The following is a 23,303-nucleotide window of genomic DNA, read 5'->3' on the forward strand; positions in this document are numbered from 1 at the left end:
CCAACCTCATAAATCACAGAGGATCTCACAGTTTTCTCTGCTCCAGGATCAGCAAATCTGGGCTTCCAGCTCAGAGCCGCAGAAACTAAGCAGGCTAAAAAAAGTGGATAACTTCTTGCACCTGATTTAGGTTAGGACAGTGATTCCCAAACTTGTTCCACTGCTTGTGCAGGGAAAGCCCCTGACGGGCCGGGCCGGTTTGTTTACCTGCCACAGCTGCAGGTTCAGCTGATCGCAGCTCCCACTGGCCGCGGTTTGCTGCTCCAGGCCAATGGGAGCTGCTGGAAGCGGCGCGGGCCGAGGGACGTACTGGCCACTGCTTCCAACAGCTCCCATTGGCCTGGAGCCACGAACCGTGGCCACTGGGAGCTGCGATCGGCCAAACCTTCAGACGCGGCAGGTAAACGAACCGGCCTGGACAGCCAGGGACTTTCCCTGAACAAGCAGCAGAACACATTTGGGAACCACTGGGTTAGGAAATAGAGCAGAACAAGGGGAAAAAATTACAATTTCCAACCATATTTGTAAGACATGTTGCTAAGTCTGCACTAACTTACTTTGCTCAGGTTTTGTAAATTCCAGACTGCCACTGAAGAGACAAATACAGAGATCATGATTTGGAAGTCAGAAATTTAAGCAACCGAGAGTTCTCTGAGCAAAGCAAAAAGGATCTTAATACATGAATTAAGAATGGGTGGCAGCAGACTGGAAATAAGAGACATCAGGATCATATCGTCTTGGCATCTTGATCAGAATACTTTTCAAAAGACTATGGAGAGAAAACAAAAGCAATTACTTCTATAGTAAATCAGAAATACATTCTTCAAGATACTACTTGACCTTTCCTAGTTACAAGTCAGACAACTACTGCTAGCTTTCAGCATGTTAAAATAAATAAATAAATACATAAAATTGGGACTTCCCATTACCAGATAAGAAAATGACCATTCAGAGGGGTGAATTTGGAAATGCAGACCTTCTGAAAATTAAAAGCACTTTCATGAACATCCATCAAGAGTGAACAATGTTAGTAACCTGTACTAACAGACAAAAGTACATAACTCTGCAGAGGATTTTGGAGGTGAAGCCAAAGTTTACACTTTAAGGTGTAAATCTCAATCATTCTGTAAGACACTCAGAGTTCAAGGAATAATTTCTCTGGAAACCAGTTGATATTATAAACCTCAGGCTCCAATAAATCACTTAAGGGAAAGCGCTAAATAATTATGTTCAGAATGGTAGCTAGTTAAATAAAAGGGATTCATGCATCAGTAATCAGAACCTATGTTTCACTTCTGCTGACAGAAGACTCCACTCCTCGAAATTCCTCTGGGTGAAATTCTATTGCCTGTGATATGCAGGACATCAAACTAGATGGTCATGATCATTCCTTCTCATCTCAAGATCTCTGGGGGGAAAAAGGTTACCAGGAGGTTGAGAGCTCTCTTTATGACTCCCCAGATAGTACCAACATGGCCAAAAGAGGGCAAACTCTCAGATGACAGTTTTGGAATCACACATGATTAGTGGTTTTAAACATTCTTCCCCCCTCAAGTACAATCTTTGAACAAGGCACCACACTCAAAGAATGTCCTGGTGTTAAACATCAGACATAAAGCACGCTGGTCCATGGAATGGAGATTTTACATGTATATTTATCACTTTTTGAACTCTGATCTTACAGTTTTATGATCAGATGTGATGGAATCTTTTTGCCCTAGACAGCTTTTTAACTTTTTATTTTTTAAAAACCAAAACATGACGTAGCTATTTCCATAACAATACAAATTTCAGGGTATACAACCCCATAACAGAGCTACTACTGTAACAAGGTCCATGCTTGCCTGCAATTCTAAGCAGGGGGGAGCTGTTGAAGCAACTGCATCAAGAATTAAGAGTCATGTTATACAAAATTTACAATAATTCATGTAAAAATAGCTATACATTATTTAAGAGTGGATAATTAAGTGCAGCCCAAATTTTGTATCAGTATACAAAACAAAAAAAATTATAAGGAACTAAAGGGGAAAAGAAAGACAGTGAATGCAGTTTTTATTGTTATTTTGTTGGGCTCAGTTTAATATACTCAATTTATAATTGTAGGCATTTTGTTTTGCTGAGCTTAACAGATTTCTCATAAGGGCTCCTATTTATCAATAAGTGGTCTAACAAAAGCTATCTAACTAGCAATTTCATTTAAGGTAAACTATTAAGTAGGTTTTTCTGGAATGAAATGAGCTGGGCTTATATCTATTACAGACTACAAAGATATGAATGCAAATATTAATTGCAGATTCAACTAAAAATTTAATTATTTGGACAAACCTTTTTGCCAGAAAGTTTGCCAGAACTTGATTTGTCTAAATAAATCCCCTCCCCACAAAGCATTAAAATATATCCTAAATTAAAAATCTGACCCATTTAAAAAAAAAAAAGATGCAATCTAAAAATCAGAGACAAAATGAGTTTTCAAAGCAGGGCTATGTCACACTAGTACTCTGCGATATGCACATGTATAAGCACAATTATGAGTTATTTTATTACCTTAAAGTAGCGCTATGCAAATCACTCTTCTCTGTACAACACATTCTCTATTTTCCACTTTTCAAGAGCTAAAGCTACATCAGAAAGATTTTGTTCCTTACAAGTATTTTATACAAGAGATTTCCAGCCAACATAGACAATAAGACACTGCAATGTTTCCAATCAGTTAGATTTTGTTTTAATGACATGGGCATTTCTTGAAACGAACGCAGCTATTACCTACAAAAATAATGCACATTAATTTTGATGGTCTTACAAAACCAGTACTGAGCTGCAAATCTGATTCAAAGTAATATACTGAACGTTCGAGAATATCTAAAAACAGATATTAATTTTTTTACTTCAATTTTGCAATACTTCTTGAAGAACTTGAAAAATATGACATTGCTGTAACAAGATATTACCAAGATTATAAAAACTGGAAGGAATAATACACTGTATCACTGATCCTCAGTAAGTAGAATTCTGATTAATATTAATCACACTAAGTGTTTAAAAAAAGTGTTCATGGTTATTTAAAAAGTGTTGTGGCCCCCTAAACATTTGAAAACAGATAACCTTTCCACTCTTTATTTAAAGTCAAAATGTTTTTTTAAAAAAAGTCTCACAAAACAATAGCAATAATCAAAAAGCATGAATTGTATTTTTGTAATCAGTAAGATCTCTAGTGCTGAAGGGCTTTTCATAGTAAAAAGCAGATTCTTTGGGGACATTAGTTAACTTGATAAAATTCAGTTTTATGATGATTTTTCCTTCCTGCTACGAGGCGAGTCTGCTCCATTTGAGGTTACTGTTCCATTTACTCCATTTTCTAGGAACAAGAAAAAAATTGATGATTTCCCAAGCAAAACAACATTTTATATTTGATTATCTTTATGTCGTTTCTAAGTCAACATATAGCTTTTGTATATTTTATTCTAATGTAAGTATTACTCTGCTAAATGCTGTCTTAAGAGACTTTCATGATGCAATAATTGCAATAGCTTAAAAATATTCTGTGTAAAAAAAAAATCTGTTTTACATAGTTTGCAGAAAAGATTTTAAAATAGAGACAGATTTAGAGTTCTGTACAACTAAACTCTTAGTAACCAAGATATCCAACTTTACAGATGAAGGGTTCTAAAGAGATAATCCCAATACAATTTTTTAGAAACTCAAACCTTTTGCTTTTCTGCAATGTGTGGAGAATACATAGTATAGTGCAGCAAAAAGCTTTACTGGCATTCATCTGGGCTGACTTACATAAGTCACTCATGGATTCACCTTTCTTAAGTAATGTATCCATTCCAAATTCATGTTAACAAAACTCTTCTACCACAGCATCAAACACATGTAATAATGTATACAGTATATTATGTGCAGTTCATAAATATATGTTAGTACTAGTGATCTTTTCTCCTGCCTCTTTCTCTGTAGACTTTCCTTCCATGTGAAGTGCCAATGGAAAGTTGCTGGATTGTTAGTTTATTGTAAAGCAAAAGCCATATGCATGCATCTAAGTACATTTTTAAACCCCTTATAAATTAGCCAGAAGATTGCGTTTTTTACCAGTACACAAAGGCAGATCTGTGACCTGAGAACTATGCCCCTGCCAAAATTCAAATTGTCAATCTCCCCTACTGGAATACTTAAGCTGTTCAAGAGATTGCAATGTTGAATTTTCTTTTCTTTGTTAAATCATGGCAAGAGCAGTCATTCCCCTTTCTCTTTGTTCTTGAAAATGCCTGAAATACTTGCTCAGACAGACATTTTGAAAAATTTAGTTTGAGAAAATTCCATCCTGGAAGGCTACAGAGTTTGAGGAAGCTCTAGTAATCCAAAAATGACCTTTCATAACAAAAGCACTTACGCAACCTTAAAAGTAGAAAATGTAGCTCTAACCCCCCCCATCCCCCAGATTCATCCAGCTCCCAAACAATCTCTGTAATATGCTTCTATAACAACAGGCTTTGGAAATTAAGCCTTTTTAACCCTTGACTGTCCAATGATAGGGTTTCCTTAGGCTATGGATTTCTTAAACCTGCTGTATCCTTGCAATTAAGTTAGGTACGTTCTGCAATGTAAACCATAGTAAACAACATCTGTCTGCAGATGCAGGCAAAGTGTGATAGGGGCTTAAAATTTCTTTTCCTTTCCAAACTGCTTTCCACACCACCACCACCGTTTGGTACTTTCCTACACTAACTCTGGCATGGTGAATCCTAAAAAGACACTCACCATCGAAGTGGTGCTTCATTGTTGCATCCTAGAAACCCCAGCAGAAGGAGCAGCAGCAACATCACAGAACTGTAAAAAGCAACAGAGGGTCCTGTGGCACCTTTAAGACTAACAGAAGTCTGAAGAAGTGAGGTTCTTACCCATGAAGGCTTATGCTCCCAATACTTCTGTTAGTCTTAAAGGTGCCACAGGACCCTCTGTTGCTTTTTACAGATTCAGACTAACACGGCTACCCCTCTGATACATCACAGAACTGGGAATTCATGTGGTCTTTGCCTTCAGGCAACCACCACCAACACTACCACAAAAACACCCAGGAGCAGACAAGGGTACAGTCCCAATAATCACATCCATAAATTTGACCTGTACAGCAGTCATCCGCAACCAGCTCAAGCTTCTGCAGAGCTTGCATTCAACAATCCCTATATCACTCCAATTTCAGATTTAACACTCAATTTTGCCTGAATCACAGGTAACTAGCTATATCACTCTGCCCTACTGGTCCCTATTGGCTTGCTCCTGGCTTTCAGCTGAAGTAAGTAAAACCAAGCAGAAAGAAAAAAAAAAAAGGGGGAGGGGGGAGAGAGACCTGGAGTCGCACACTCTCGCACAGGGAGAAAAGAGCTGGGACCAAATCTCTGTAGCACCAAGACCTGCCACACGGATTTCTGCCCTTTTCCCAGTGGAAGGGTGACGTACACCAATATACCCATCTAGCCCCAACCCCACCCCATCACCAAAGTCTCAATCTCACTATATGTACATTTTAATTCTACAGCTATTTCTCACACACCCAGATGCTGTTGGCAGGTGTGGGGTTTGGTGCACTCAAGCACATGTGCTTGATACATACCGCTGCCAGGCCTGAGCAGCTTTAAGTCTTCACAATGGAGATAAGGTTGTGTATAATATCAAAAGGAAGGAAAGACACTTTTGGGAGGGTTTTAAGTCACTTTTCCCTTTAATTTGCACTTCTCCCATGGTTTTTCACATAGCAACAAGACAGACAAAAAATTAAATGGGAAAGGTAGCTATAAACTCTCCAAAATTGGCTGTTGGCCTTCAGGGTAGGTATAACATCTAAAATTACTTTATTTTGTGAAATACCACAATTCAAGTAAAGTGTCTCTTTTTGTTGTTCTCATGATATATGTATTTACCAACTAATATTCACCTTGAAGTGTGTGTTGCAACTCACCTACATTACACATAGGAGGGTACTACAATGATTTAAATCAAGGTGATTTAAGTTATTGAATTGTATTATGATTTAAATTACTTGATTTTTAAAAAGAGTCATTAAGTCATGTTGAATCTTTGCAAAACTAATTAGATTACAATTTAAATAAACTGAGGTGTTTTGTTTGTTTGATTTTTGTAAAATACCAGTACTGGAAGCGTATCTTGAATTTTATAAAACGATGGCAAAAATTACTGCATTAATATTACCAGTAAGAATTATTAAAACTTTCAATACATTAGAATTGTGATTAAAACAAACAAAAACAAAATCATACAGACTAAAATTTACAAAACTAAGAGCCTAAAGTTAGGGTCCTAAGCAGCATGGAAGCACAAGTCCCATTTACTTTAACCTGCAAACCCAGCTGGAAGAACCTGTTATTTACTTAAACAAAAAGATAATTAGAGAACAAAGTCTCACACATCACACCAGAACTCCAAATAGGGCCAATTGTTCCCTTAGGCAAATTGCCTACATACTGCTTGAGAATGTAAATGTTAATCCACCCTAGTGTGTCGCATGCTAACTGTCCTGCATGGACCCTGCTGGGATGCACCAGAAGTTCCCTTGTGCCTGTCACATAGCAGGGCCCCCGCAGGACAGTTAGTGCACGACAAGCTAGTGTGGATTAACGTTTACACCCCTCTGGTGCAAACTAAAGCACCGGGGGGAGGGATAGTTCAGTAGTTTGCGTATTGGCCTGCTAAACCCAGGGTTGTTCAACCCTTGAGGGGGCCACTTAGGGATCTGTGGCAAAAATCAGTACTTGGTCCTGTTAGTGAAGGCAGAGGCTGGACTCGACCTTTCGGGGTCCCTTCCAGTTCTATGAGATAGGTATATCTCCATGTACACAAAGCCCATAGTCAATTTTAAGAGACATTCAAAAAGGATTACTCTCATGTAATTCAGGCCAAGAGTGAGATAGGTAAAAGTAGAATGGAATTGAGAGGTGACCTGCAAAGTCTTAAACCAGCCACAGATTTTTAGATATCCCTTTAACCTGGCAAACTGGAACACATTACCTTAATTTTTACAAGTCAGGTGGGTATTTGAGAGTCACCTTTGAAATACTCAGGTAATTTTATCTGGTATATTATTTTATATTATCTGGGTTATAAACAGCCAGTGAGAACAATTTCGGAGGTATTCCTCCTTGATATCAACCACCAATATTAGTTTCCATCAGTATGAGTTCAAGTATCAAAACCAGAAACATCTCATTTCACACAGCAAACATCCAATAGCACTTTACCCAATTATGCCATATAAGTTTTTCATATTGGTTTAACTCTATCCTCAGAAAGAAAAACCTTGCAATACAAACCTCTCTCTTTTTTGGATGGTCTACCTTTAGTTGTTACAAATTTCTTCTTCAGTGACTGAGGCTGAGAAGAAGAATGTTCTCTCCACCTTCTAAGCTGGAAATTAATGAACTTCCACATCATAAAGGCTTGAGTTCCACAGATTGAGGACAGTACAATGATTCTATAAACAGATTTAAGAGAGAGCAGAGGTAGTCATGTAAACAAGTATCAGATGAAGGCATGTCAACAAGTTTGTCAAGTTTACCAAACAGTTAACCCTCAAGGTTTGTACTTGTCAAGAGAAGCTGCCTGTTTGCTCACCAAAGTATATAAAATTTCCTCAGACACATGCAAGCAATCATTCTTTTGAACAGGCAACAAATTAGAAACTCTTCCCAGTAGGCAAATACTGATTTTTCTTGTGCCTTTTTATGAGGCACAAGTCAGCCTGGTTCTTGACTTTACTTCCTTATTTTTTATTACCATTAATAGACAGATGTTAACACAGATATGGAAATAGCATTTAGCAAACGAAGAGCAAAATTAGAGTGAGAGACCTAAAGAGGGTGGAGACTGGTCAAATGTGCAAAAATGGACGCAGTAGCAGCTTCGTGGCAATCTCTCTCTTTTCCCACGTTTGTCAGAAAAGCGCCTCAGATTACCAGCGGGCTATGGTTGGGGGAAAAGGTGTGGATTGGCATTTTACTCCCCCTAAAACTGTGAAGTTATTCGATAAGATGATCCCTGACCCTAGCAGTATTTTCATACATTCCTTCCTCCACAAATTAAAATCCTAAAAGGTAGAGGGTGCATAGGGTATGACAACAGCACGGCTCCTAACTGTGCCATGTTACTGCAGATGAAAGAAACACCTCACAACCAGCAGTGAAGACTCTCTAGGCCCCTGAACAAATGCCCTGTCCCTTTTATTGGTGCCTTCAGAACTTCAAGACTTCCCAGAAAAACCCACAGCTCATTTTCCTGGGTGAGGGAAGAGAAATGCTCCATTCTTCTGTCTGAGAGGGTGATCTGTAGGTAACTCCATATGTTAAAGCTTGGTTTACTGGAGCTTACAAGATTTTTTTCAGTAGGATACATCTAGAGGCCAATCTACAGATTTTAGGACAGTTGAGAGACTTAAAACTTTTGTATATCAGAGGGCCCCTTTAAGTCTAAAATTGCACTTCTCTCACAAGACAACCAACACCATGCTCTATAGTAGTACAAGAATTCTTCAGTGAATAATTTTGTTATGGAGTTGGGCAAATGCCTTACCACTGCTACCAAAGCTCTGGACTTGAGGATATGAGCTTTAAGTAAATTAATAAATGTCCTCAGTCTAATATGAATACAGAACATTCCATAATATGCATTAAGTTGTATTTTATTCCTGGAACCCCCCACTGAGGCCCCCCTGCATTGGGAGCCCCTGAACCCCCCCACGCCAAGCCTCACACCCTGCACCGAACCCCCCTTGCACCAACCGCCCCCAAGCCTCACCCCCTGCATTGGGACCCCCCCCCCCGCAGACCTGGACCCCACCCCACTGAGCCCCAACGATCTGCACCCTGACCCCCCAGCCAACCCCATACCCCCAGCACTCAGCCCCGTCGCTGAGACCTAACCATCTTCACCTGGACTGCCCTGCAGAGTACCATTCCTCCTGCGCCCAGAACCCCCGTGCATCCAGACCTCCCACACAACTGCCTGCACCCAGATTCTGCCACACAGAACCCTGGTACTCTTGAGGGAATTCTTCGCCACAAAATTTAAAATTCTGCAAAGTTCTGCATATTTTGTCAAAATAACACAGTAACACAACAACAATATAATGACACCATTTTCAATTATTTTGGTAATTTATTTCAAAATACTTGTCACCAAATAATTGAAAATGGTGTGATTATATCGTGTTATTTTGATAAAAAAATGCAGATTTTAAAAATATTTTGGCACAGAATTCCCTCAGGAGTAATATTTAAAAAGAGGTTTCAATTTACCATACCTGATACCCAGAACGTTAAAATTTCCAGTAGTTAAATTCAGGTCCTGATTCTCTGCTCTTGCCAGGCCAAAGCCAACAGTGAGAACAGAGAGAATCAAAGTCAGAAGTCTTCCAAAAACAAAAAGACCAGCCCATAATGAAAACCTACAAAGAAAGTGCCGCAAGTCAATAAATATGCATATTCATTATTTGGATAACATCAGAAAATCATTAATCTGACTGTTTATTTCCATTATGTGGGACTCTGTTTAGTTAGAGAAAACTATCAAGATTTCTTTAAAAATTAGGACTGATACTCAACACGAGATGTTACTGCTAATCTCCTTTCAATTCTCAAACGTTTACACATTTACTAAAATAAAAATTCTAATAATTTTTGAATAAGAAAGTTGATGCAATAATTGAGGTGTTTTTTAATTACAGAAAAGAAGTGGTGATAAGGACTATCACCATATTTAAGATACATAAAGTTAGATTATAAACAGCACTGTCATTTATGCATAGTTTTAAGGATCAGCATAAGTGAAGACACTAGATATTATCCAACTTCAAAATGTTATCTAAGAGGGGTAACAAAGCGATAAAGTTGCTAATTGGAAGCTACTAATTTTGATTGTGAGCTAAAAGCTTAACAGGAAAAACTACCTCAACTTTTGGCCTTTAACCTCCATTTTCTACAGAGTTCAAGACATGTTGTAAAATCAATGACTGTGCCCTCCCCCCCATATTAAGGGAAACAATGAAAGTGATACTTTTTAGCAGCTATGAATTTGGAGACTTTATTTGGAATTATGTCAAGTTTACTGTGTCTGCTACACCAAATATCCCATTATAATTTTCTTGCATATATCAATATAAAGTATATAATAAGGAACAGAATACTGCTGTATCAATTGCTTGAGTAGGCAATAGGGTAATATGAAATTATTTGTTTTATAGCATACAATTAAGGAGTAGTACTCTATATTAGAAATATAGAAGTCACTTCTGAAGGGCAAGCAAATTCTAACTGAACTCATTTTTTATTGTGGCTATTGTGCAGCAGAAATACAAACTTTGCAAGAAGCTTGTGAGCCACAAAGTAGTTTTCTTTGTTAAAGTTATGATAAACACTTACCCTTTTTGATACTTTTCATCACTGAAGTAAAAGAGGCGGGAGATGTGGAAGAGAAATTCAACAAAGTAATGTAACACCAGAAGAACAAGTCCAAGACGGGTGAGGCTGCAACAAAACAAGAGCAAACCAAGTATTCAAATATTTTATGAAATATTAGTGGTAGCAGATAAATCCAGTGAAATTTATCTTAAAACTGACTTACTTCAAAAGATAAGCTCCAGCAATATGAAAAAGATAAAGTCCAATGTAGACAAGCTGACGAGGGATATCTTCCTATTAGACAGAAGAATGAATTAGTCTATGGGACACAATGTTTTCATGTTCATTGATTTTAGAAATTTCATTTAGGCTGCTCAGACACCTTAATCCTTCCTTTCATAATATTATCGTGTCTCCCATGACTAGATTTGATTCTCTCAATTCCATACTAGTCTCATTCAGGAGTTTACCACTAACTAATCTATTTGTTACCTTAAGCATCCACCAGAATAAAGAAGAGTAAAGAGGGGGTGAGGGGGGGAGGGAGAAAAATCAATTGTCAGATAAAAATCAGAGGTGCTTTTCAAAGCAGCTCAAGTATTTTTCTTAAGGCAAATTTGAAAAATTATGCCTCTGTACTGTATTTCACTTATACATCAAAATATACAAATAATATTTCACACACCAAAATTACCTATTATGGCATCCACGGTTAACCCAATTACAATTTAAAAGTTTATTTTCTGCTCAGTTTTACTTTTTCTATATACACTAAAAAAAAGTTCTATTAATTAATGAACTCAAGAAATTTCACATAAAATGCAATGCTAAGAATGCATCTGTTTTAGAAATGCGAGATCCTCGAGATGCTTCCATTTCAGGATTCCATCCTCCTAGACTGATCTGTATGCTGGCAGCACAGTGAATTTTTTATTAGAAATGATACCAGTGTATGTGCTGGCACTTCAAGTTAGGCTTTTAACTGGTATTTTGATGATACCACAGGGAAGTTAAACAGAGAGAGGAAGAGACTGAACAGGCAGGAGGAAGAGATAAGAATAAGAGTAGGGCCAGAGAGAGTGAAAGTAGATAGAGCGATTTAAGAACAATTATAAACCATTTGCAAATATTAAAGAATCACCCATATGACTATATATACTCCAGTGATATATTGCACTCCACATCATTATGTAAGTCATGTTCTTAAAGAGCTACACACAATGTACAGGACACTGACAACATTTCAGAGAACCTCTATATTTTTGGATGAGCTTCCTCTACAGATTGAGTCAAGTATTTCAGTTTTCGCTTGCACATATTATATAGTAGTGGAAATTGTGAAAAATCCATCCAGCAAGAACTACATTAAACAGACCTGTATTTTCATTTCAAATCAAGTTAGCATGTGCAAATCTGTGTGCATACCATAACACCTAGTGAGATACAAAAATCTAGCTAAAGCATGTGTGACGTTATCCGATTAAAATATGATCATATAGATCATTGTTGCAACCACTGTTATGTATTTGCAGCAAATCTTGTACAAAGGTTGTCAAGTGAGGCGTCAATGAAAAGGTTATGATTTGCTGGTTATGATTATGTTATCTGAATGCATGTATCATTTTTGTATTTGACGTTATAAGTATTGGCTCTATACCTGGATTTCAAATGTTGGCTCCTGGGGTACCACCCACAAGGTAGCTAGGCAGCACATCTTGGAGGAACTATTCAAATTAAGGGGCTCATCAAGAAATACTTGGTTGACAATGGACTGTGGGAGATGCCTCACTTGAGTGGACTGTCATGTAAACATGCTGTCTGGAGTGTAGGTAATAGCTTTCTGCAATGACTGAGTGAAATTAGGCATGAACATGTGACTTGCCCATGTGACTTCAAACTCCATCTTGTTGTATTTTTCCACAGTAAGAACAATGGGATGCCCTCCACATGGCAAAAACTATAAAAGGCCCTGGAAACACCTCCTTTTTGTCTTCAATCTTGCTTCCTGCCTCTGGAGGAACTTTGCCACAAACTGAAGCTCTGAACAAAGGGCTGAATGACCATCCAAGCTGTGGATGTGTTCCAGAGACTTGACTTAAGCCAACAGTTTATTCCATCACTGCTAAAATCCTGCTACTGAGTGGAGCAGAGACCTCTTTTTCAAACCTATCTTGAGAAACCCTTAGGATAAAATTAATAAGAGATTTCCTGGCAAAGATCACATGAGATCAATCACACCCTGTAGTAAGCAGAGGAATCCCCTTATTTTGCAAGCAAAATGGACGACAATGATCCAGATTTCTAGTTTTGAGGGCAAGGAGCTTTCACAAATCAGGCCCAAAAACTAAGCGGCATGGGGTTGAGGTGAAGGAAGGAAGAGCTCCTGATGTTGTAGTTTCTTTCATCCTAGCAGATGGAAGCTGAGACATCATGCATTACACAGGTCACAAGAATACACCTCCTGTGGCTCAGACTCTACTGAGGAATACAACTCTGGCACAAATGTATTTCCTAGGCTGTCATTGCAGGCAGAGCCTAAACAGTCAAGAGGTGAACCACACCTTCCTATTATTCCACCCCAATTAAGCACAGCAAGGATCCATAATAGACAAAAGATGTCCTAGTTGCTCTCTCAGGTCCTCTGGCTCAAAGTGGCTGCCTTTTGCAACTGCAAACTCTGCTGTTATTACCAGGGCCAGGCATTTTAATCTGCAAGACAATCCTAGATTTAGAAATTTAAAATAGTGTGCAACAACCCCTCCTCCCCCAAAAACAATACACACAGATTGGTTAATTTTTCTTTAAGTCAACCTTTGTTGGAAGCACAAACTAACTCAATAAATTACTGGGTTTAAAAAACAAATGTCATCAGTCTGAATCAGCAAACACTGAACACACTGTGCCATATAACCATAAAGGACATGGCACATAAGAATTTCCTGAAGAATATAAGAAACCTTGATGTAAATACTTTCCAAAGTTTATGGAAAATTAGACATCCACAGGTTTGTCAGAAAGATGAAGTGTTTATCCTGTCGAAAGAATGAGACGCTGATAAGGACAATCCTCTTGTAAATGGATTCTAACATCATCAGAACTGATCCCCCATATACTTTGTTGCCCACGTGAAATGCATGGAACCAGAAGATAAGTCACTTTGGAAGCTCATATACACAAAATTGCTCATTAAAATGTAATCTGAAGAAATGCAAGTTTACCACCTTAAAACTGCTTAGTCCCTAAAATGAAATAGTTACTATTCACTAGAATAAAATATTCTGCAATTTACAAGCTAAAACCAGCCTTAATCTAGTCAAGACTTATTAATGCCCACTGAAGGAAAGACTTGAGGCAACTGCAAATTCTCTTAAGGAATCATCTTAGAAGTTCATGTAGAAAGCTAGATTACTTTGTTTTCTGATGGATTCATTAACAGGTCTGTAGCTGAGCAAGTATCTGTGTGCATCAGATTTGTATCCTTTGCTGATGCAGGAAACAGAGTCTGGGACAGCTAATGAAATCATGCAGGGAATGGACACAGCTTTAGAAACGGTGGGGATCAAGACAGACCTCAAATCAAATCTAGGTGATCTGAATTTAGATAGCATAGCAGTATATATACACACAATGTTCAAATGGTGTACAGGCCAAGACACTCAATGATATTGAGGATTGCATTAACCACACCCTTGAGCTTGTTATTTAGCCCTCAAAGATCACCCCTATCCTTAAAAAGTTTAATTCAGACATAAAATTCAAATTTTGCTATTTAAGTTCCAACTTCAAGCATTTGATCTCAGAAGCATCTGCTGGATATGTTGGGTTGCTAGTCAGGCCAGAAAACTGAAAAAAAGTGATCATGATAACTTGGCCATCATCTACTTCAAACACACTTCAAAAACTCAGGCACAAAGTTTGATGCACTCTGAGGGAAATCAAGGCATACAAGTTTGTGAGCTCATCAAACTGCCATGACAGACTCAATCACCACTGTGACTGAAGTTCCTTGCTTTTTAAATTGAGGGTCTCTTGTTGCTGGAGGAATCACAAAAACTAGAATTCTCAGCAATGAAAGACTATCCCAACCCATATTTATGTTCAGTAGAACTACTAATTTAAAGTATTATCCAACATGACTAAGGGTAGCAGAATCAGGCCTTTAACCAGCTTCATTTAAGAACTTGTCTACATGAACATTTAGTTTGTAACAAGCTGGGTTGTCAATCTACCTCACGCTAGTCTGCCATGGACTGCCTGGCCACATGGACCCAACTCTGATTTAAAAGAGAACTAAGTCAAAGTGCATTAACAAACTGTTAACACACATCAGTAGGGTACATGCAGACAGTCTGCAGGAGAATAGAGTGGGGTAGATCCAGACCCAAGCTTGCCGCAAACTACATGTTTATATAGACAAGCCCTAATTGTACTAGTAAGTATACATGCAGTGCTCTAAATTTACAAATTACTGTAGCATAATTTTGAAAAGTGTATTAACGTAAATTTAGAAAAGTACTCACTGAGGTCTATTTATATGCCAAGTGAAAACTTAAGGGTTTAGACATATCTGCAAGTTGGCACATAAATACACTTTAGTGACTGCTCTCCTAAATTTACCAAGAAAGTTCACAATCTCTCGCGTACTTCTGGACCCTGGAATACTCTGGTATTACTTGTTAACTGCAGCGCCTGTGACCTGGAAAATCTTTTTTAGTACTTTGAGTTGAGGACGCAAGTTTCCTGCTTTAAAACTTTTGTTTTGGTAAGAGATGGACACACACAATAGATGAAGCAGTCATAACCTAACTCCCCTTACCAATAATCAACCTATCACTTAGCTTATCTCAAGAACACAAAAAATTAGTTCTTTGCCAGAGAATGAGAAAGGAAGGAAGTTCCAGTGTTCAAATCTGATGAAAAGGGATGGAGAAGTGTATATAATCAGCATATTGTAGGCACTGCAGACCCAAAGCCCTTGTGATCTATCCTGGCACTCTTTCACAAACTAAGCTAGATGGGACCTGGCAGGCATTACCTTCCAAACCTCATTAAAAAAAAAGAATGGAGGCACCCAGTAACACAATCCAACCAGCTCTATCAAGTCCTGAACACAGACAAGGAAGGGGTTTTGGTTATTTCACTTTATTAGATATAACTAATAAAATAAGAACACTTGGCCTCTGCCCATTTTCAAAAGGAGGTGAGATTATGATATTAACAGGACTCAATAATGCACCTATTGAAATCAATAGTAGATTTAAGATTTCAAAGGAGAGAGATTGGGAAGGTTAAGAAACTTTGACAACACTATGTCTTGTCTACTCTTCTCCATGAAAGTGACTTCTGAAACTAGTTAATTTTTTGGAAACACACGCACTTTTGGGGCAGTCAAATTATGTTACAGAACTCACACCTATTCCCACCCCAAGATCAGCTCTAATGGGATCTATACAATACTTGATTTTACACAGTCTAACTCAGGACAGTCTCCCTTTGCTAAATAAATATATGTGCTTTTTCTTAAAATTCCTTGAGCTGGCCAAGTGGGTAATCTTTACACTACCTCCCCAAAGATATCTATTTAAGATTCCCTGGAGTTGGTAAATAAGACAATAATTGCTACCAACTCTGCAATAAGCATCAGATATGAATTTTTTTTCATTTTAGTGAAAACTTACTCAGACTACTAATTAAACAAAAGAAATTTGAAACTGAAACTTACATTCAGTATGCACAAGGAAAGAATTCTGACATTTGTCTTTACTAAATCAGAAGACCACAGTCAATTTTGTTCACATAGCACGTATTAGTATTTAGAGAAAATACATGACTACACAAATATCACTGAGGTCAATAAATTAGCAGGATTAAAAAAAATTTGAAGGAAAATGAGAGAACATCCATACTTAGCGAAGCAAGGAAAAACTGAAGGGATTATAAACTCATTCTTCAAGATATAAACCAATCTGACAGATATTATGTAGACCCCCCCTTACAGTTTGGTGTCTAGCAACTTCCTCTGAAGCATTTGGTAACTGACCATTCTCAGAGACTGGATACTGGATCAGCTGGACCACCGGTAAATCTAATCTACTAAGCCTTATGTTCTTAAATATGCTTAATCACTTCTAATTACAAAGAACCAGGGCTGGATCCTGCCCCTGTAAAGTCAATAGCAAAAACCCCTCCGACTTCAATGATGCAAGATTAGACCATAAACGGCAAGATTCAGTTGTTTTTAACAACAATTAAACTGGAAGCCACAACTTTGATTTTGTCATATTGGATTGACTGTTTCACCCTTTGAGTGTTGAAAGTTATGAAGTAACGTTTTTATAACAAACTGATTTAAAAGTATTATTTAAAACACTGGTTAAAATTGAGAATTTGCCTTATAAATGAATTTTTGATTTGCAGTTCTTTAAAGTGTGTAATAGAACATCAATCTTATTTGCACCAAATAGGGCTTGCATGGAAGTAGTTTTACACTAACAGCTCCCACCGAGAAAGATAATAGCTCCAATTCACAATGCAGATACTGAAACAATTATAGGTATTTCAAAGTAACTACTCAGAAAAACACTTTAACACATGCTTCAATAAATATCTAATCAGCTCTTTGATACAGAGAATCGAAAGCATGTTCAGATGTTGGTCTACAAAAAGAAGTGAACTATTGGTTGATACAGAAGCAAATAAATTATATAATTATACTGAAACCTTCATTTCTGGCACAGTTGTGAGAGCACAGCAGTATTTTCACCATTAAGATAAAAAAAATGTTTTCAGCTTACTTTTTTGGTTTTCTGGAAGTACAATTCTGGAAAAGCATGAAACCAGTATGCCAACTGTGAGATGTAGAAAAACTTCATTTGAAACCTGCACGGTACAGCAATAAAATAAAAAACATCACTTCTGTAACTGCAGTCCAAACTCAAAATTTTCACAAAGTTTCCTGCACACTTGGTTAACCATGGATTTTCAATAAAACAAATACAACATCTTCTCAACACTATTCACAGAAATAAGGTTTTTGGAAAATAACAATGATCCAAAAAAGATATTACAGGTCTGTCTCATCTTACGCGGGGGTTCCATTCTGCGGTTAGCGCGTAAAGCGAAAACCGCATATAGCCAAAATCCCATTGAGTTCAATGGCGGGCGAAATCGTTGTTTTTCTCTTTTTTTGTTTTTGCCGACGGCGTAAAGTTGAAATCGCGCATGTTAAATGCGCGTAAGATGCAACAAACCTGTACAAGAGTGGCTAAACGCTTATTAGCAACTTCATTCTCTGCAATATTGCCCTTAAGAAATACTATCTCTGGTAGATACTTTAAAGTTGTGGGGCATCAAGTTCTAAGCAGAGATTTTAACCACCTCCATTACTGCACCCATTAGTTAGTCTAAACAAAATACCTACTCCAGGCCATAAATCTTGAAGGATAATCACTACTTTCTAACACTGAAGAAGGAATAAACCTTACGGAATCAGCACGTGTGGGTAGTCCTTCCACAGAGACGTTGGATCCGATACATAGTTCTCCTGAAAATACATAAAACTGTTGGTTACCTTTTAATCACAGGACAGATAGACAAATACAGAAGCCAGCAATGAAAGTCTGTCACATTTCTCATTTACAGCACACATGCTACGGAAGCAGTATAAGTGAAACTGGAAAATGCACTCTTATTCCAGAATAAGAGTGTTCACACATAGAGTTAGTTCCAGTATAATGATATAATTATACCAGTAAGTTAAGTCATGTCAGCAAGCCCTGAGTATTACTGGAGACAAGAAAAGACTTCTGTTTCTGGAAACTGGAATTTAGTAGAGATTTTTTTTGCTTTTTAAGAGCATCTCAAAGCTCTTCACAAAAAGTAATTATGCCTTAACACCGGAGAGTTTGACCAGTATTTAAAATAAATTTTAGAGGTAAGTAACCAGAAGCATAGTCACTTGTTTACAGTCATACGGCAATGAAAGGTTGGAACAAAGACAAGGAGTCCTGACTCAGTCCCATACTCAAATATTGATTTGTTGTTTGAAAAGCAGAACCCCCAAAATTAGGGTGGGGGAAGGAAATCTACCATCACAAGTACTAACTGGCATTCAACTGTGACAGAGATCTAAATACAATAGGCAAAAGACTTCTCTGATCTAATATTAAAATACATGGCTGAAAACTACAGTAAGTAATTTTCATAGCACAAAAGTTAGATGAGCAAGTGTGCGATATCTGACAACATAAATGAAAGATAAAAGACATACTTACAGAGACAAGAATATTCGTGCCCCAGACGCATGAGAAAAGGTAGAATGCACTAAGTTGTCCAGATTCATTGAACTTGCTGTGTTTTGTTTTGGAAAAGTGCATTCTCCTGTTAATTTTCTAAAACAAAAGTTATTTATGTTATTGATAAACATATTGAACCATTTGTTTTAAGAGGAGGATGGTTAGATGTTACTTAAGTATAGTTTTCATAAAATATCTAAAACTGAAGTTAATGCATTCTAATTAAATCTTACAATAATAATTTATACCATATTTATCTTAATGGAAGAAATGTATACTTGGTACTTACATCAAGCACATACTCCTGAATAATGGCATGTATGATTATTGCTACCAGCATGTAGAAAAAAACTGTAGCCAAGTCCTTGATACTATAATGATAAAGGGAGATTGTTTCTGTAGCTTGTTCTTCTACAGGACAAAAACAAAGTTTTATTTTTAGAAAGCTCATTATGAAGATCCTGTTCAGTTCAATTAACAATATGTTTGTCTATTTCTCAAAGCAGTATTGTTAAGACAACAAATCAGTTAAAAAGGATATTCCTATTTTGTGCTGGATACAAATTGAAACCAAATTAATGATTCATGATTGCCTAACTCACTAGAGACTTAGTTTATAATAATCAATTCCCTCCCATTAAACTAAATTTATGTCTGTAGAGATGTACAATGGAAAACATAACTGATGTATTTAAACTCCAAAACTCAACTCTTACAGTTCCTTCTTGACTACTTTAAATTATTTGTCCCCCTCTGACTAGCACAGAGCATTACATACAGGCCCAGAATCCTAATCAAAAAGAGGATTCATGTGCATCTCCACATCAGGCAATATTTTTAATATGATGAACACAACGGAACAGCCTTAAAAATGTTATCACAAAATTAATCTCAAGTGACATAGTTTAAGATTAAGAGTGGATTAGCAAGAATTACTTTGGTCGGCATCCAGACTTGCACAGGGTCAATCTTACAATGAACACTCAATTTGGGAGCGTACAGTATACCAACAATTTATGAAAATTCTGTCTACTCCATGGTACTAGTGTTTAAATTCTCAAAAGACACCTACCTGTAGCAGGAATGGTAACATTGTACTGAAGTGTAACAAAAATGACAGCGGCTTTTGCTGTAATCTGGAAGAACAAGACGAAGTGAGTGCTATAAAATCTAAATTAAAACAAACCAAAAAGTTTACTAATCAAAAAACACATATCCAGCATGGCTTGAACTAGAAAAGCGGTGGAGGCAGGGTGCTTGGCAATGATAAAAGAAAGGAACTTTATCCCAAAGTCATCTGATCTGACTTTCAACCGACAGAACTGCCTATCTAGGAAAGCAAACTCCCACAATGCAGGGATTGAGCATTGCCGCAATACTTTAACAATCCTCTCCAAAAAGTCTCCTCCAAACTGCCTATTTACCAGTTAATCCCTTTCCACCACATTAAACTAATAACACAAGCTGCAATTCCCTTTCCACTATGGTTCACTCTAATATACCAAAGTATTGTAATGCCAAGTCACCTATTTTAGACCATCTTTGAACTTTTTTTTAGTCAATCACCAAACAATAGCCTTGTTTCAAACTCAATTTTAACATCCCAGCTAAAAATAAAAATAATCACAAACAGGAGGATAGGGGTGGGCTGGCAGACAACATATAGAGCTGATGCTGACACATCCCTTAAAAAAAAAAAAATGAATTGCATACCAGGCTCAAACGAATTAGGCCTTGTCTACACTGCCACTTTACAGCACTGCAACTTTCTCGCTCAGGGGTGTGAAAAAACATCCCAGAACGCTGCGAGTTTCAGCACTGTAAAGTGGCAATGTAGACAGTGCTCCCCTCGTGGGAGTGGGTTTTTTTTGTTATTTTTAAACACAGCGCTGGGAGAGATGTCTCCCAGCGCTGGTGCTGCGACTACACAGCCACGTTAAAGCGCTGTCACGGCTAGTTGAAGTTGCTAATCAAGACATACCCTTAGAAACCTTTGAACACTAGACAACACAGAAATACAAGCACACAAAAAAAGTAAAACAAGGTGAACAGAATGTGGCTAGAGTAGTGATGCCATTGATTATTCTGGACTATATGAAAAAAATATATAAAAGAAGGTCAGAACAAATGCAGAATAAATTTGCTAACTTTCTTTAGAAAAAACTATTTTAAAAAAATTGAAAACTTACACTCCAGTATACAAAAATCTTTTCAGCATTAGCAAAATCAGTTACTACAATAAACAATAAGACATTACCACTTTGTTTTTGAAAACCGTGAATCACAGGTGTACATAAAGAAGAAAAAATTCAAATCCATCCTTTTTCCTCTCCACATAAAAACAATGTATAGACTGTTTTCACAACCAAAAATATCTGGGAAGACAGACATGTCTGGCTTTTAGAGGCAAGCCTTAGCGTAGTATAGGAGAGTTATATATTTTTTTAAACCCCTACTCTCCAACCTATGTTGATAATCTGTGGCCTTTGGATACTGAATATTACTTAAAGTTGGAAAAAACTGATATAAAAAACTAGTCATATATATAAAATGCTTATAAATCTTCAGGCTGCTCACCAAACGAATAAGGGATTGATTATGCTCTTAAGGATCCTGGTAACACTGACTGACTACTAGCACATCAAATTGAGACGCTCTTATCTTGGCTCAAAATAAGTGAGTGCTATTCTGAAGGGAGCACATATATTACAGTCTTTGTGCACTCTCAATAAGCAACTGAAGAGAGGCAAAAGAGACATTTTGCAAAATAGGAGATCCAGGAGACAAATTTGCCATTTCTTTTTCACTTCAGTGACACTTAAAAGAAAATTTAGAAGACTAGTTTTAATTTTCAACTTGATTAGATAGTTTAGTCAGTAAGTGTACTCTGACTTTTAACCATTGTCTGAGAAGCAGCTAGAAAATAACTAGATTTCAGTTATCTCAAACATATTTTTTGTTGTCCCAGGCAGCAGCATATCACCACTTTTCTGGCCGGTTGTCATAAGAAATCAGTTATGAGACTGAATGCAGACAGATGACTCTTTAAAGCTTAGTGGATACTTAGGAGTGGGATATAAATCTTCACTAATTCCAAATTGATTTTGCATGGCAAGGTCATCCATCTTCCCAATAATTACTATCCAAACAAGACACTAAACCACTGAACTGCAAGGGCAGGAAAATGGAGCGCATCTGCCCAACAACAGCTTCCCCTTCGGCGGCTGCCTGGAGATGCAAAGCGCACCTCCGCGTGTCACTACTGTTTGTGCGGCTCCCCGCCGAGTGCTGCTGTTGTTTCTCACACGTGTTGCGGCGGGGGGTGTGAATCACACAGCGAGTAAGCAGCTGCTCATGACGCCTCAGTACCGGGGCAGCAGAACACGGCAATCGCGGTCAGCCGGGGAAGAGGCAGCCTGGGACACGTCACCGTTTGCTCCCCTTTCCCGGGAGCTAGCTGGGGGCAAGGCCGCCGCCCCAAAGGCAGGAAACGCGCTCCCCAACAAGGCCTTTCACACCCCCCCCCCCCATCATCCCCCGCTGCTTACACGCGGCAGCCTCGCTGGGCCCCAGCCGCCGCTCCGCCTCCCTCAGCACTACGAGCCAGCCGCTCCGTCCCCCGCCCCCCGGCAGCCGCTCCGCTCCGACTGCCACGTAACCTGGCCGAGGGCAGCAGGAGCCGCAGGGCGCTGCTGCTGCCGCACAAAGGGGAAACGCCGCTTCCCCCATCCCGGCTGCAGCGCCAGCGGGGCTGCCCCTATAACCCAACCCGCGGCCGGCCGGCACAAGAGGGCGAAGGGCTTGCGGGCGGTGTCCTAGGGAACAGAGCATGGCCCAGCTCCAACAGCCCCCTCCCCAACACGCCCCTCCTGCAAGCTGCTCCCTGTGCAACGTGTCGGCCGGCAGGGGCAGATCCCCCAGCAGCCCGCGGGGTTAGGAGCCCTCAGGTATGGGGGGGATGGGGGAAGGTGTGCTCGGCATCACCCCCCCCCCCCACCCCGCACAGCGGGAGGAGGAGCCTGAACAGCCCAAACCCCGCCCGGCAGGGCCAGATCAGCGTATCAGCTACACACACATCCACCCTGCAGGGCAGCGCCCCCTGCACCCCCGCGCCGGGCTCACCCCCACCGCGGCAAGGCCCCTCTCCCCTGGTCAGGGCACTAGGGGTGGGCACCTCCCGGGGCCGTGCGGGCAGCGGCGGGCCCCCAGGGCGGGCGGGGGCGGCTCACCTCGAACATGAGCCCCAGCAGGAAGACCATGGCCACGCAGGAGACGATGTCCGCGTGGTTCTGCACGATGAACTCGTGGCTCAGCACGGGCGGGTTCTTGCTGCTCTTCTTGCGGATCGCCATGGTGGTGAGCAAGGAGCTGAGAGCCGCCGCGGCCAGGAAGGGGCGGAAGAGGAGGCGGCCCGCCCAGCTCCTCCAGCGCTCGGCACGGGAGGAAGTGGCTCGTCCTAGCTCCGCGCGCCGCCTGCGGCCAGAGACGGAACCCTTGGCCGGCCGGTGGGAAGCTGCAGCGCCACCTGCTGGCGGGCGGCAGCGACGCCTGTCCTGACTCCTTCCCGTCCGGTGGGCGGGGCGCTCGGTTAGGGTAAGGG

General features: G+C 39.4%; 1 protein-coding gene across 2 annotated transcripts; it reads right to left on the bottom strand.

Annotated features, from left to right (window-relative positions):
* Positions 1–2,699: 2,699 nt before the first annotated feature.
* TRAM1 (translocation associated membrane protein 1) lies at positions 2,700–23,256 on the bottom strand. Of its 2 annotated transcripts, none has more exons than XM_005309302.5 (11): positions 22,933–23,256; positions 19,776–19,839; positions 18,993–19,114; positions 18,683–18,799; positions 17,894–17,952; positions 17,204–17,288; positions 10,633–10,703; positions 10,431–10,535; positions 9,314–9,457; positions 7,329–7,489; positions 2,700–3,355 (listed from the first exon to the last, which is right to left on the bottom strand). In XM_005309302.5, exons 1-11 carry the CDS (start codon positions 23,053–23,055, stop codon positions 3,282–3,284), a joined length of 1,125 nt encoding a protein of 374 aa, XP_005309359.2. In that variant the 5' UTR covers positions 23,056–23,256; the 3' UTR covers positions 2,700–3,281. The 2 variants fall into 2 exon arrangements, with proteins under 2 accessions (XP_005309359.2, XP_065438195.1); XM_065582123.1 differs by lacking the exon at positions 22,933–23,256 and adding an exon at positions 22,252–22,326.
* Between the last annotated feature and the right edge of the window lie 47 nt (positions 23,257–23,303).

Source organism: Chrysemys picta, chromosome 2 (genome assembly GCF_011386835.1).
Source record: "Chrysemys picta bellii isolate R12L10 chromosome 2, ASM1138683v2, whole genome shotgun sequence".
NCBI classification, from domain to species: Eukaryota; Metazoa; Chordata; order Testudines; family Emydidae; genus Chrysemys; species Chrysemys picta.